At 38.6% G+C, this 16,516-nt stretch overlaps 2 protein-coding genes across 2 annotated transcripts in view; one reads left to right on the forward strand and one right to left on the reverse strand.

The window, feature by feature from the left end:
* Nucleotides 1-10,218, reverse strand: part of LOC133527976 (putative glycerol kinase 5) — a 33,439-nt gene extending 23,221 nt beyond the window's left edge. Inside the window, exons 1-4 of the mRNA XM_061865197.1 lie at nucleotides 9,908-10,218; nucleotides 9,217-9,310; nucleotides 7,105-7,274; nucleotides 3,996-4,085 (exon numbers count right to left, since the gene is read on the reverse strand). Coding sequence (XP_061721181.1) covers nucleotides 3,996-4,085; nucleotides 7,105-7,274; nucleotides 9,217-9,310; nucleotides 9,908-10,009 — 456 coding nt within the window. The 5' untranslated portion in view covers nucleotides 10,010-10,218. The remainder of the gene's footprint in view (nucleotides 1-3,995; nucleotides 4,086-7,104; nucleotides 7,275-9,216; nucleotides 9,311-9,907) is intronic.
* A 127-nt stretch (nucleotides 10,219-10,345) lies between these two features.
* LOC133527893 (nascent polypeptide-associated complex subunit alpha, muscle-specific form-like) overlaps nucleotides 10,346-16,516 on the forward strand; it is a 38,446-nt gene continuing 32,275 nt past the window's right edge. The window contains exons 1-3 of the mRNA XM_061865087.1: nucleotides 10,346-10,636; nucleotides 11,138-11,299; nucleotides 12,973-13,148. Of these exons, the coding sequence (XP_061721071.1) occupies nucleotides 10,523-10,636; nucleotides 11,138-11,299; nucleotides 12,973-13,148 (452 nt within the window). The 5' untranslated portion in view covers nucleotides 10,346-10,522. The remainder of the gene's footprint in view (nucleotides 10,637-11,137; nucleotides 11,300-12,972; nucleotides 13,149-16,516) is intronic.

A 16,516-nucleotide genomic window follows, 5' to 3' on the forward strand; every position in this document is an offset into this window, starting at 1 on the left:
CCTTGTAGTCATTATCAAAGGCCCTTGCCTCCACACGATATCCAACCTAATGCAAGGAGCTCTAAACACAATATTCAAATGGTGTAAAGAAAATGACTTGTCCATTAATCCGAGCAAGACTGTGATAGTACCATTCACAAGGAAACGAAAGCTCGGAAAACTCACAGAACCAAAACTTAATGGACAAATAATACCGTTCTCAGACGAGGTCAAGTACCTAGGGGTCACTTTTGACCAAAAGTTAACTTGGAACCCTCACCTGAGAAATATTACACAAAAAGCAAAAATGGCCATGTGGTCATGCTGTCGAATGGCAGGAGCAAGATGGGGCATAAGACCCAAAATTGCTATGTGGCTATACACAGCGGTAGTGAGGCCCATTATTACCTACGCCTCCGCAGTCTGGTGTAACAAAACCAGCCAAAAGACGGCAATAGAAACTCTAAACAGCCTGCAACGCACGGCTTGTTTAACAGCAACAGGTGCCTTCTCCTCGACACCGGGGGCGGCCCTAGACGCACTGCTAGACATTATACCACTCCACTTGCAAATGCAAAAGGAGGCCAAACAGTGCGTCTATAGAATATGCACGCTAAACAGGCCGAAATGGCGCTCTCAAGCATTAACCAAACTAAAGGCCTGGGTTTTTGCAAATAGAACCCTTAGCATGCCCACGGATGACACGCATACAGAATGTCATTTTACTAAACTGTACACAGTAGAAATTCCTCCTAGAGACAAATGGATTAACGACCAAATGTACGTCGAAGAGGGAAGCCATATTTGGTACACTGATGGTTCCAAGAAAGGCAGTGATGTAGGATGTGGGATCTATGGTGAGAGACCTAAGTTCAGTGCTAGCGTCAGCATGGGCACACAGGCCTCAATCTTCCAGGCAGAAGTCTACGCCATCAACAAATGTGCGGAGATTAATCTGGATAGAAACCTAAGACACCAACATATCTACATCAACTCAGACAGCCAAGCTGCTCTTCTGGCACTAGAATCCCTGGAGTCAAACTCGAAACTAGTCCAGAACTGTAAAACTAACCTAAATGCACTGGCTAACTCCAACAAAGTCATACTTAGATGGGTACCAGGGCACTCCGACATTATCGGAAACGAAGAAGCGGACGAACTTGCTAGAAAGGGCGCAGACACACCCCTGGTCGGCCCAGAACCGTTCTGTGGAATCACAAAACGGGATGCATATTCTCTGCTCAGCAACTTAGAAAAAACAAGAGCAATCGATTGGTGGAAATTCGTCAAAGGACAAGAACACTCGAAAGCTCTAATCAAAGGGTTCAACAACAAATTTGCTAAGGAGCTCTTAGAGCTCAAAAGACATAAAACCTGCGCGGTGACCAGAATATTGACTGGACACTGTAAGTTGAACAAACACATGTTTCAAATTGGGAAGAAACAAGACGCGACATGCAGGTTCTGCCATGAGTCAGAGGAGACTGCAATGCACATTCTCTGCTCCTGTGGACCACTAATGTCAAAAAGAAGTACCCACTTAGGGCGGCACGTATTGCAACCCTATGAGGTACAGAACATTACGGCCCAAAGAATCTGGAATTTCCTGGATTCAACGGGCATCAGTAATGAACTTTAAAGGGCTGTCACAATAGATCACTACCTGGTCGAAGTGGCACTCAAAGGCCCGAAACCCCAATAATAATAATAAATAGCTATCTATACCTGAGTCATACACATTTTTAGCAAACTCATTCGCGTCTTTCCTGTAGACATCGCAAAGTTAAGGGAACCTAAAGCTATTAATTTTACGCAGCACTTAACAGGCGGGGTACATTTTTTCAGTAGGTTCTCGAGACTCAAATAAGAAAAACAGGAGAAGTATGTACATACCAGAGTTCTTCAGAGAACTTACAACATTTTCTACAAATAGGCCACAAGGGCACTTTTACCGTCAACATGGAATTTACATACAATCAAAAAAAGCACATCAACAGTTATAATAGTTATTTGTGTCCCAAGGGAGGAAAATTCGTCTCGGGTGGCAAACACGCGGGATGGAATGTCCTACGATTCCTCCCGTGGTGCGCATAGCCAAGAGGAACTGCAGACGAATGCTAAAGGCATAATTCTAAAATTGCTGCACTGGTTTAAAGCTAACGGCATGCAGTTAAATATCGAGAAAACGAACCTCCTCCACTTCTCACTCAATAATAAGGTACAGCTACGGCTAGATTTGTCTGTTAACGGGATTCAAATAGAACCCGTAAGTTATGCTCGTTACGTTGGTTTTTGTTTCGACAGCGGTTTGCAATGGGGCCAGCACATAGACGCAATCTGTAGAAAACTGAACTCTGCCTACTACGCTATAGCACGTCTAAAGTATACGTTGTCGGAACAAAGCCTGCTGACAGCATACTACGCATATTTCCATGCACACCTAACGAGAGGAATTGACCTGTGGGGCATGGCGGCTGGTAGGGACCGACCATTCATCCTACAAAAGAAGGTAATCAGGTTGATATCTAGAGTCCCCGAGGACGAACCCGCACGGCAGCTATTTATTAACCTTAAGGTGATGACTGTGCCTTCGCTCTTCATATTTGAGATAGGTAAATATGTGAGAAAGAACCCCGACGAGTTCCCTATAAGCAAGACCTACTCAGCGAGAAGAAAACCTGCGCTGTCAGTTCCCGCGCATAGACTTCAGAAGTCAGGGAAGTCCTTAAGGGTAATAGGTGCAAAAATTTACAATAAATTACCCGAAATAATAAAAGAATTGAGTACTGAACGACGTTTCACACGTGAGCTCAAAACGTTTTGCTCAACAAAAGCATATTACTCGGTAAAAGAATTCCTGGATGAATGAATATGTCGAAACATTAAATTATTATATATAGGCTAAGCTAACTATAATTTGTAATCGATTATATGACATTGAAATTTCTATAATTCAATTTAATGAAAATATGTATAATTTAATTTGTTTTCAGTATACTTTATATCTATAATTTATTATATCAATTTATTATTGTTTTGCTCACTGTTACGTATAAACAGTAGTTTTAGGTAATATGACGATGTACAATTAATACAAATAAAATCTATTCTATTCTATTCTATTCTATTCTATTCATACTATTTTTCTACTCAACGGAGGCGGAAAGCGGCAACTTTGTTTAGCGCAGCGGGAGCTTTTTCTAAAATGTGTTTGACCCATCTACTTATTTTGCTTTAATAGGCGGGTCCACACAGAGCGAGCATACGCGCGAAGCAATTTCCTCACGTACAAACAGGCCAGTGTAGACGTGCCTCGGCTGAGCCGGCGCGCGCGTTTTCGTGAGCCAGCGCGCGCGTTTTCCTCAACCGAGCGCGCCGCCTCGGCCTGGCTCTGTGTGGCCCTATTGATGTTATTCGTTTACTCTCGGTGTATTTTTTTTTTATCCTACGGTGGTCGCAAACAATCATACGGCCCGCGTGATGGTTACGGTACGTTAAAGTTACCAGTTACGTTAAGGACGCGTATAAAATATTTGCTGCTAAAGAGTAGTTCTCGGAAGCTCAGTTGGTAAAACCGTAGACCGGTGTCCCAGAGACGCGAGTTCATTTCTCGCGTAAATTGTCATAAATTTTCTGATTTTACGTTTTATTATGGGTTCCGTACCTCGAAAGGAAAAAACGGAACCCTTATAGGTTCACTTTGTTATCCGTCCGTCCGTCTGTCTGTCAAGACCCTTTTTCTCAGGAACGCGTGGAGGTATCAAGCTGGATTTATATCAAATACTCAGGTCTACTGTCCCTTGGAGCTGTGAAAAAATCAAACTTCTAATTCAACGCAATCAAAAGATACAGACGTTTATGCCGCTAATTTCCGACCCTCGCAAGGGAATCAAAACCTACAGGGTACTTCCCGTGAACTCAGAATCTTGAAATTTGGTACGAAGCAACGTCTTATAGCACAGATAAAGGAAAAATGGCTAAGCATGTTTACAAAAAAAAGTTCAAAAAGTACTTACCTGTGTGTTCATGAATTTAAGGACACTTCCGGCTCGGAACTTCTGACTTCTCATTATTAAATACAAAACGTACGCGCTGGCCTTGAATAGCTGAAAAAAACGTGCTATTACAGCATTACACATATTTTGTAGTTCACGGTGCGTCCCGACCTAGCGAATGCGCGGCGAATGGTCTGTTTGCTTCTAACTACTTGCGCAGTTTGTGCATCGCGTGTGTAATATGCGAGCGGTTCCCTGTGGCGCTTAAGCGTCGCAGTCGCCAGATTTGGACGCACATTAAACTACCTATTTGAAAAGTGCACACTTCAGAAAAATCTGTCAATACAATTTGGATCTTCTTCCATAAGCAATAAGTTCGATATTAGAATGGATAACATATTGAAGAGTTCAATATGACAGTTTACTTTAAACATACATCGTTTAAAAAAGCGGCCAAGTGCGAGTCGGACTCGCGCATGAAGGGTTCCGTACAATTTAAGACGTATTAAAAAAAAATCTTCTTATTAGATCTTGTTCAACATTTTCCCACTTTGGACACACATTTTACCACTTTGGAAGTGTCTCTCGCGCAAACTATTCAGTTTAGAAAAAAATGATATTAGGAACCTAAATATCATTTTTGAAGACCTATTCATAGATACCCCACACGTATATGTTTAATGAAAAAAAATTTTTTAAAATTTTATGACGTATTAAAAAAAAACTACTTACTAGATCTCGTTCAAACCAATTTTCGGTGGAAGTTTGCATGGTAATGTATATTATATATTTTTTTTAGATTTTTCATTCTGTTATTTTAGAAGTTACAGGGGGGGGGGGGGGGGCACACTTTTTTTCACTTTGGAAGGTTCTCTCGCGCAAACTATTCAGTTTAGAAAAAAATGATATTAGAAACCTTAATATCATTTTTGAAGACCTATCCATAGATACCCCACACGTATGGGTATGATGAAATATTTTTTTTTTTTTAATTTCATGACGTATTAAAAAAAAACTACTTACTAGATCTCGTTCAAACCAATTTTCGGTGGAAGTTTACATGGCAATGTATATCATATATTTTTTTTAGATTTTTCATTCTGTTATTTTAGAAGTTACAGGGGGGGGGACACACTTTTTTTCACTTTGGAAGGTTCTCTCGCGCAAACTATTTAGTTTAGAAAAAAATGATATTAGAAACCTTAATATCATTTTTGAAGACCTATCCATAGATACCCCACACGTATGGGTATGATGAAAAAAAAATTTTTTTTTTTAATTTCATGACGTATTAAAAAAAAACTACTTACTAGATCTCGTTCAAACCAATTTTCGGTGGAAGTTTACATGGCAATGTATATCATATATTTTTTTTAGATTTTTCATTCTGTTATTTTAGAAGTTACGGGGGGGGGGGGGCGACACACATTTTACCACTTTGGAAGTGTCTCTCGCGCAAACTATTCATTTTAGAAAAAAATGATATTAGAAACCTCAATATCATTTTTGAAGACCTATCCATAGATACCCCACACGTATGGGTTTGATGAAAAAAGATTTTTTGAGTTTCAGTTCTAAGTATGGGGAACCCCCAAAATTTATTGTTTTTTTTCTATTTTTGTGTGAAAATCTTAATGCGGTTCGTAGAATACATCCACTTACTAAGTTTGAACAGTACAGCTCTTATAGTTTCGGAAAAAAGTGGCTGTGACAGAATCGGACAGACAGACGGACATGACGAATCTATAAGGGTTCCGTTTTTTGCCATTTGGCTACGGAACCCTAAAAAGTACCTGAAAACATTTTGGGATAATTTTTGGCATTAGGCTAGTTAACTTACCTTAATTAACTTTCTACCAAGACAATTGGTTTGTTTCGCAACAAACACAACTAAATATAGACTGCAACAATTGATAAACATCTGGATGCGGACAATATCTAAGTTCTTATAGTGGTTATTTTCGTCAAAAGACGTTACAAAGTAAGCACAATGTATATTAATAATAGTGTCGACTGATCCTAATGCAATTAGAATCTTAAGAACTTGACATAGAGTTCAAAGTCAGTGATAAGGCCGCAAAAGTACTGTCAGGCTATTTACTGTTTAGTATGCAAATTATAATGGGTTTGTGTAAGTTAAGTAATCTGACATAAGGTCATTGTGGGAAAGAGTAGCATATACAATTGAATGCATGTAAGATCGTCAAAAAAAAAGAGATGGTAGGGGAGTTCAGCTGGAGCCTTGTGGAGAAGACAGGCTCTGGACAGAGACGCATGCAGGAATATGGGAGAGGCTTATGCTAAGGGCAACCAGACAAAACGTCTGCGGATAAAGGCTAGCAGTAAGCAGTAGGTAAGGGAAGACTGTTGTATGGTAAGAACTCTCTCATTTAAAGAGCTTGTAGATGCTCTTCACCACATTGTCCTTATAAAAGTATTATCTGTCTATTCTTAGTGTAGGATGACTTATCAAGGCAAAGGTATTGACAAATATCTCATTAATATAATCGATTTATTTATTGTTCATAAGCACACACTAATATGCCTACTTGCACAATAAACTACATTTATCTTTAATCTAGCTTGTGCAGATATTTTTGAGAATACTACCTAGTACTGATTTTGCTAGCGACCACAAAAGCTATAGGTAATCTAGGCCTGCATTTAGCATTATGATATTTTTTAGCGAATAAGAAAACTATAGATACAAGTAATTAATTGCATACCCAAACTTCATCTTTGATAAACAAAGAGAGAGAATTTCGTCCATTAAGTTTATCTTAATCCACTTCGTCAGAAAACTACGAGCTTCTTTTTGTAAAAATAATCAGAAATAATAAACATTTAAAATCAATATAATTCCCATCATCATCTATTAATAAATAAGACCCAGTCAGACACATCTACAACTCCACAACAGCAAACTAGTATGGGCCCTTGCACACCGTGTTTTTTATTCCATGAAGCAGTTTGTGATTGTTACGATACAAACACACGTTAGTATTGATACACACATGTCGCAAGAGCGTTAGCATCGCGTCTGTATCGTCGACGGAATCCAATAAATTCAGTTCCAAATGGAATCCAATTCAAATTTAAACACAATCATTTCTATGTCTATTATTATTACCTTCCATGTATACGATTCATTCCATTGGTTAACAAGTTTGTCGGCTCTGAGATCCTTCCAAGTGATGAATCGATGGAACGGTTTACCCGTTTCCCGTGACCAATTAATGAATGTGCTTCTCTGTGTTGATATGCCCATTGCTGTGATTTGCGCTGCTGATAGTTTTGCATCTACAAATATACTTTCCAATTAGTAACAATTATGATGTCAATAACCATTATAACTCTTCAAGTGGCATATGTCGTTTTTGAGTTATTGGAATTTTAATTTTATTTCAATTAATCAAATTTGAAATTTAAATGACATAATCGGTCGGGAGATGACCGCCTACCATTCCAAGTGTTAATTTTTTTTTCCAAATATGCAAGATTACAGTTCTAAACCAAAACACTTACATGTAATATGTATTATTATTATTGTAGTTTGTGGGCCTTTGAATGCCACGTCGACCAGGCATTGGTCTATTGTGATAGCCCTTTAAAGTTCATTACTGATGCCCGTTGAATCCAGGAAATTCCAGATTCTTTGGGCCGTAATGTTCTGTACCTCATAGGGTTGCAATACGTGCCGCCCTAGGTGGGTACTTCTTTTTGACATTAGTGGTCCACAGGAGCAGAGAATGTGCATTGCAGTCTCCTCTGACTCATGGCGGAACCTGCATGTCGCGTCTTGTTTCTTTCCAATTTGAAACATGTGTTTGTTCAATTTACAGTGTCCAGTCAAAATTCTGGTCACCGCGCAGGCTTTGTGTCTTTTGAGCCCTAGAAGCTCCCTAGCAGTTTTGCTGTTGAACCCTTTGATTAGAGCTTTCGAGTGTTCTTGTCCTTTTACGAACTTCCACCAATCGTTTGCCCTTATTTTTTCTAAATTGCTGAGCAGTGAATATGCATCCCGTTTTGTGATTCCACAGAACGGTTCTGGGCCGACCAGGGGTGTGTCTGCGCCCTTTCTAGCAAGTTCGTCCGCTTCTTCGTTTCCGTTAATGTCGGAGTGCCCTGGTACCCATCTAAGTGTGACTTTGTTGGAGTTTGCCAGTGCATTGAGGTTTGTTTTACAGTTCTGGACTAGTTTTGAGTTTGACTCAAGGGATTCTAGTGCCAGCAGAGCAGCCTGGCTGTCTGAGTTGATGTAGATATGTTGGTGTCGTAGGTTTTTATCCAGGTTAATCTCCGCACATTTGTTGATGGCGTAGACTTCAGCCTGGAAGATTGAGGCCTGTGTGCCCATGCTGACGCTGGCTCTGAGCTTAGGTCTCTCACCATAGATCCCACATCCTACATCAATGCCTTTCTTGGAACCATCCGTGTACCAAATATGGCTTCCCTCTTCGACGTATATTTGGTTGTTGGTCCATTTGTCTCTAGGAGGTATTTCTACTGTGTACAGTTTAGTAAACTGACATTCAGTGTGCGTGTCATCGGTGGGCATGCTAAGGGTTCTATTTGCAAAAACCCAGGCCTTTAGTTTGGTTAATGCTTGAGAGCGCCATTTTGGCCTGTTTAGCATGCATATTCTGTAGACGCACTGCTTAGCCTCCTTTTGCACCTGCAAGTGGAGTGGTATAATATCCAGCAGTGCGTCTAGGGCCGCCCCCGGTGTCGAGGAGAAGGCGCCTGTTGCTGTTAAACAAGCCGTGCGCTGCAGGCTGTTTAGAGTTTCTATTGCCGTCTTTTGGTTGGTTTTGTTACACCAGACTGCGGAGGCGTAGGTAATTATGGGCCTCACAACCGCTGTGTATAACCACATAGCAATTTTGGGTCTTATGCCCCATCTTGCTCCTGCCATTCGACAGCATGACCACATGGCCATTTTCGCTTTTTGTATAATATTTCTTAGGTGAGGGTTCCAAGTTAACTTTTGGTCGAAAGTGACCCCTAGGTACTTGACCTCGTCTGAGAATGGTATTGTTTGTCCATTAAGTCTTGGTTCTGGGAGCTTTTCGAGCTTTCGTTTCCTTGTGAATGGTACTATTACCGTCTTGCTCGGATTAATGGACAAGTCATTTTCTCTACACCGTAATATGTAACACTTACAATAAAACATATGTACATATGTAGTATGTAGATGTTTTATAAATATTCTACCTATGAAAAACAATTAAATATTTATTACCTTTGATTGAAATCAACACAACTTGTACTACTGATTTCCATAGCTCCTCAGGATCTATTTCCACAAACCCTGGACTTGGATAGTGTAATTTGACCTGCAAGCAGAAATATTAAATTATCTGTTAGTTATAGATTAAAACTATAATTAGATTTTAAATATTAATGCCTGTTATTAGAAAGTACTAATGCAGTCAAAATTACTAGTTCAATCAATATTCAATAAGGCAGTCATTGTACACCACCTACACCGGAACATGCAATGCAATGGAAAACTGTGTCACCGAAATTATTTTCAGATTTAAGATTTTTACTATTGTATATATGTTAGTATGTAAGGTATATATCTAAGGGCCTTAGTTGCCTGGTAATAAATGAAATTCAAATTAATTATCTGATAAAACTTGTTTGACTGTACAAACACCAAAATTAAATTTGCCAACTTGCCAAATCAATTTACAATGTAACAAAGGAGTTAATAGTACCTACCGAATCTATTATATCGTTAAACAAGACTATTTTTATGTTGGTAATAAAACTTGAGTTGAACAATTAAAATTAAATTGTTTATTTTATTTGAAACACTATCTCCTTTTATATGGAAATAAATACTTAGAGAAAATTGGGTTTTTTAAATGATAAAAGTAATCTGCCTTGTTTATTTGCCTGCTTTAATATATAAACTCAAAACATACCTGGTCAACAGCACTTCCAACAGTTTCGGCTTTAGAATTATATATAAAAGAACGTATCGTAGTAGTTCCTATATCTAGTGTTAGTATGTATTTTTCCGCCATTATTATTTTACTGCGGTCTAACCGTTTAATATTTTAGTAACACTGTGTCTTTAATTTTATATTATTACAAAAATAATGAATTAATTTGCATAATTTATTTTTCGTAACACGCGATGTCAATACATGTCAGTCCGCATGTCAACATGACGTATGACTGGATTGACTGGGTGACTGACAGAAGTAAAGAACGAAGAAAAGAAACGAAACTACGTAATACACACATATGAATATAAATAAAATATAATATTTTGAAATTATTAGCAAAATTACAATACATTCTTAATTTTCATTCAGTTAAATTAAATTTATTCATATCTATTTTTTAGTAAAGTTTTTATTCCAGTTTCTTTGTTTTGGTTCTTTTCTGTATTGTCTTTGCCTATAGACAAGTAAGTAATTTTGCACAATAGTAACATTGAGTTTGTGTGCGACATGACAGGCAAGCGCATTTTGGTTCTAAGAGCGCATAAAATTGTGATGTAAAAAACGGAAAACTCTTGTTAGTCAGTCATCATGGCAAACCCTAGGAAATTTAGTGAAAAAATCGCACTTCACAATCAAAAGCAGGCCGAAGAGACGGCCGCTTTTGAAAAGATTATGCGTGAAGTTTCAGACGCAACCAATAAGGTATGTCGCCTATTTACTCAGGCAATCGCTTCCTGGCCGTCAAATGTGCGGCCGAGACGTAAACAATAATCGTTGCAATATTCATATTGCGACTCAATAACTAACTGATTAATTAATGTTATCTAAATACAAAGGACCAACAATAACTCCTATGTAGCCGCTCTACTATGCACGAATAGATAATTGTCATTGTCAGTGCTATTCATTTACGAAGACAACAATACAGCATTTTAAAATTTTATGAGTTAGCAAAGTGTTTCTAAATTAGATCCATTGTGACATGTAAACAATAATATTGCTATTAAGATAGCAAAATCTAATTCACTCTCATTCAGTTCCATTATAAACATTGGAGTATTAACCTCTAGATATTAATACTTAAGTGTTGCTTTACTCGTACATATCAAGGTCACTAGCCGTGTTTAACATGAGTGTATGTTTTGCAAGAATTGCAAGTGTATGTAAGTAAGGCAGTAGTCTGTTGGAGAGTCGTGGTTGCAGGTTAACACAAGTAGCCGACGTGCAAGAGTCAAAGCCCCTAAGCCCGTGGAGAACAATGACTCCATGCTCAGGCCCACACAACCGGGGCTGGGCTCGTTCCGCAGCGGCTCCTTGCCAAATGTGGCTGCACCACAGGCCAGTGCGGAGTCAGAAAATGCCAAGGTTCCTCTGGACTCTTGCTCCTTACATTTCAATTGTTGTAGACCTGCTATGTTTTTCTTTATGGTAGTGGTGCAGTTGTAGATGGCTATATTGATTCCCCATTTTGTTGTCATGTTTTGATTTTATGTTATCTCTGAAAACTGTTACAATTATTGTATAATGTATATTGTAAACATATTTATATCTTTAATTATTCTAAGAAAAAATTGCAATTTGACAAACTAATCAACTGAAAGGTGTAAATTGAATTAGCACCTCATAAAATATGCATAAGAATTACTAAATATAATTTATGCTTATTAAAATAAACATTGTTTAGTTCACAAATGTGTGAAGCACAGTAAGATGCTCAAGACATATTTACTTAGTGCCATGTGGTCGAAAAGTTTTTGTTCACTCATGGCATGGATTTCATCTGTACACTACACATCAATGGTGTTCAGGTTATCATGTTTATATTTCAACATGTCTACATTTTTTAAATCTATGAAATGCCTTAGATTTTTAATTATGCCCTTTAGAAGATTTGCTATAGTGAAAGTATTTTTGTTGTAGGATGTGCTAGACAACAGCATGTGGATATTGTAGTCCTTATGTGCATGCATAAAAGGCTGAAAATGTTCTGCCTGGATTACCAATTCACCTATTATAAGTTTACTAATTTTCGTTATAGAGATTTGATTTATAGAATAGCTTAGATTTAGTATTAGTACATTTAAAGTGTTACTTTGTTGTGAACAAAGTGACTTTATTTTAAATTCCATCATATTACAGTCCATTTTTTTACCGGACAATCTAAAGTACCTATGTGAAATTACCAGAATATGCCTTTATAAAAACCATAATTATACAAAAAAAAAAAAACATTTTTATCATTATAATTTTCAATAGTTTTAACAATAGTCTTGTAAGTTATGTTGTGTAATACTAACACATTTATGGGCTTTGCCTGAAATAAAAGATTTAATGATAATAATAAATTAACTTTGAACTTTAGCCAATTCTATATTTTTAATTGACATGTGGTCCAAAAAAGTGGTGTTTATTTATGTAACATATTATTTCAGGTGACGGTACTAATATAAATCGGTGACAAATATGGAACACCATAATTAGTATAATTACCCATATTTAATACTAGACAGCTTTAATTAAGATATTACTCTATGCTAAGAGGTATCTGATAAGAGACTAGTTGATGGTGAAACACCCATCATTATTACCCATCATTTCATAAGTATAAAAATTGCAACCCAAAGCTAGCTCATTATGAATATTAACTGAACAATTTTACCTAACATCCATGAGTACCAGTTTTATTACATTTTCTACAATCAATAATTGAAACAACAGTCATAATAATATACATCTTTGTTCTGTTAGTAATAAGATTACATGTTTCATAGATACTTGTCAGCCCAAAGAAAAGTCTACTATTGTGTTTCATTGGTTGTTTTTGTTTTGTTTGATATTGGTACATTACTTTTTAAGGTATTCCTGCAGACTTAAAACGGAAACTAAGGTGTCATTCCGTAATCGATCGCAAGCGATATGTTCCATAGATTATTTCTTTCACAGTTCAAAAGAACCCCCCAAAAAATTTCTGTGGAGAACCTCTGAGTAGATGTCTCATATTAGTTACGCATTCTATAACATTTCGAATATTGTTACAGCCTGAAGAAGTAACGCTAGCAACACAGTATGGCATGGGTGGAGGCCGCAGTGGAGGCGCGTCGCCGTCGCGCTCCCCTACGCAGCGAGGCCGAGCCTCTAGCTCCGTGGGGCCCATGAGGCGCCCCGCCGACCGCCGCCACGACACCAGCCCCTACGGCAGCACGGTGTATCTAAGGTGAGTGGACTAGCAACAGTGTGGCATAGACGAGGGCGGTGTCGGAGGCGCGACCAAACTAGTCCTGTAAGGCTTATAGCGACGCATTGCCGACCGCCGACACCAGCCCCTACCACTAGCACGGCGTATCTAAGGTGAGCGACACAGTATGACACGGACGGAGGCCGCAGCAAAGGCCGGCTGCCGGCACCACATCAGCATGGTGTATCTAAGGTGAGTGAACTAGTGACACAGTACTTATAGCATGAAAGGAGGCCGCAGTGAGGCCGCGTCTTCAACTCCGTGAGGTACATGCGGCGCCCCAACGACCGGCGCTTCGGCAGCACGGTGTATCTATTCTAAGGTGAGTATTGTATTGTATACGGGCGATTTTCCGCAACTCGACGACTGGCACCTGTTTTGCGTCACATGTGGGGTTGGACTAGTCCTGCCAGCCCAGCTCCTCGAGGAATCCTATCAAACGCTTAATGTTGAGTAGAACCTCGGGGAAGTCTCTCGGGGATCCAAGATGTTTAGCCCTGTATAGAGTCACTCCGCTGCATTCCAGCACCACGTGAGAGGCTGTTTCTTCTATCTCCATGCATCCTCGGCATAGGGGACTGTCTGTAACACCTGTTATGAAAAGATGTTTGTTAAATAGTCCATGACCTGTTATGACACTAGTTAGCATACTCAGTCGGACCTTCCCTAGTTGAAGGAGCGCCCTTGTGAGCTTTCCGTTGATGCCAGGCATGGCTTCTTTGGCCTGTCTGCATCCCGTCTGGTTCAGCCAGTGTTCTGTGTGTAGTTTCTCTGTACGTGCCAGCAGCATTGAGTGTACCTTGCTAAACGGTGTCGGATCAATCGGTTCCGGGCCAATCGCCCCCGCACTCGATCCTTGCCTGGCAAGCTCGTCCGCAGCATCGTTACTCCGGGATCCACTGTGTCTTTTGATCCATTGTAGGGTGATCTTGTTATTTTGACATACCTCCATTAGTCATTTGTGGCATTCGTGTATAAGTTTGGATGTAACTATATGGCTATTTAGAGCCATTAAGACTGATCTATTGTCGGAGAGTATGCAGATGGAGGATCCTACTACCTTCCTTGCAGTGATGGCAGCCGCCGCGTTTATGATGCCCATGCACTCAGCTTGGAATACCGAGTTATGGGCTCCTAGCGGCGTAGTGATTGACATGTTTAAGTCTTCTGAGAAGGCTCCAGAGCCCGATCCGCTGTCTGTTTTGGACCCATCAGTGAAGATTCTCAACTCCCGGGATTGAGTCCTTCGTAATTATCGTCCTCATATAACTGTATTTCTCTTCTAAGGTGAATAGACTCGACACAGTATGACATGAGTGAAGGTTGTGTCGAAGACGCGATGCCGATGCGAACCCCTAGCCCCATGGGGCCTACATTGGCCTATAGCGGCGGCCGACCGCTAACGCTATACACGTCTCTCGAGTGATACAGTCTATCGTAAAGGGTTCCTAAAGTGCTTGAAGTATGTAGCCTAAAATTAAAAAAAAAACCCAAACTTAATCATAATTATTTAAATAATCTTAATCAAATTTAATTTAGTATTCGTCAAGAGGAAATGGATTTTCGAAGTGATTACAGAAGCTGTATATGATTGAATAGAAAGTGATCCAAACCTCTTTCTTGAGGATAACGATAGCGGGTCAATCCACCAAACCTTTAGTAGATGAATCCATCGAAGGGCTGTGGTTTCCGATTCACAGGTAAAATTAAAAAACTTATTCATAAAGTTTTCAACTTCCCATTTTTCCTGAATGAGCATTTTCCCGCTTTATGATGATGTCAATTACAGGATGAGCATGGACTATAATAATTACATTTATAGTAAACTTTATTTCATTGTAATAGGCTCTATAAAATGTTTTCAGATGACAAAAACTGGGATTTTCATCATAGTCTATTAATACGAGTACAAAGTAGGTATTTCTAGAGTAACAATGGAAATTCCGTTAACAAGTTGAATGCCACTGTAATTCTGTAGTCCCATTGAATAGTTTTTTTAATTGTAGTTGAACGATGGAAATACCATTAAAAAGCCAATACGCTTATTGACGCGAAATACCAATTAAGTATACCCAACCGAAAATATGATATAAGTGAAACACTGAATTAGCATCAATAAGTGTCTATAAAACAGTTTTCCGGGTCCACAAATAGAACATTTTTTTTAAATAGATTTTATTGTACATTCTCAATTATCTTAGAATCCATAATGATTGAGTGATGTTAAATCACGAATTGTGGGTTATTAAAATAATAACCGCTTTAATTCTAAAACAGGAAACATTCGTAGAAACCTGCTTGGTTAGACTATACAATAAAATATCGTTGACTATTTCGGTATATTCATTATTGATGACACACCATACATATTTACATGCTGCTCACTACAAAAACTCATTCATAATTAATAATTGTCTCCTTTTCGGCATACGCTGAGTTACGAACAGGAAATTAGTTGTCATACATTCATTGTAACAATAAATATACCTTCAAGTTTCATAGTTCGACTAATGTTTGCGGTACAATTTTAAAGGTACAAATTATACACCCACGGGCTTTCAATTAAATTAAAGGTAATTAGTTAATACAGCGTAAATGTGAAAGGACAAACCTATACTTTGCGTTCATTAAAAGTTGAAAATAATTGGGGTTTCTCAGTACTTAAACTATACCTATTAAGAGTCATTGACCGTGGCGGATCAAATTTGTAATACCTTGAGGCCAATATCGGTTTTTCGAAGCACGTACGTAAATAATTGCATTTGAAGGCATGTTATTGTCGTTATTTTCAAGGTTGCGACAAATAATTAGATAGACGGTCTGGTTGAAACATTTATTCGACTATTAAAAGGTACAGTGGCGGCAAATAGTCTATCTTATCATAACTGCTCATATGTTCTTTATAACATCGTAACTTCTCGAAAACAACTAACGTTATCGATGAAATTTTCAATAATTATAAGAGATGCATTGGGGCGTAAACAAGGCGAAAGGAATTTGATTTCTACGCCACGTTTGTACCTTGTCACCGTGACAGCAAAGATCCCTAGCGGCTTTCATATTGTTTGTCACTGTAACAAGGTAAAAGGTGACATAGAAACAAATGCCTGTGTGATGATGTTGCATTTATCGTTTAAGCTCTTGTCTATGTATGATAAGGAACCTGACTTAATTTGTAGCAAAGATATATATAACTCCGTTTACTCCGTAAGTATAAGATAAAGTCTAAGAAAAAAACGTGCCTCGAAAAATCATTGAAAAATTATGGTCGAATAGATAGCGTCGCCGTTTCATATTTAACACATATCAGTGAAAGAACATGGGTCAAACTACTACTAAATTTACTT

Source organism: Cydia pomonella, chromosome 18 (genome assembly GCF_033807575.1).
Source record: "Cydia pomonella isolate Wapato2018A chromosome 18, ilCydPomo1, whole genome shotgun sequence".
Taxonomy (NCBI): domain Eukaryota; kingdom Metazoa; phylum Arthropoda; class Insecta; order Lepidoptera; family Tortricidae; genus Cydia; species Cydia pomonella.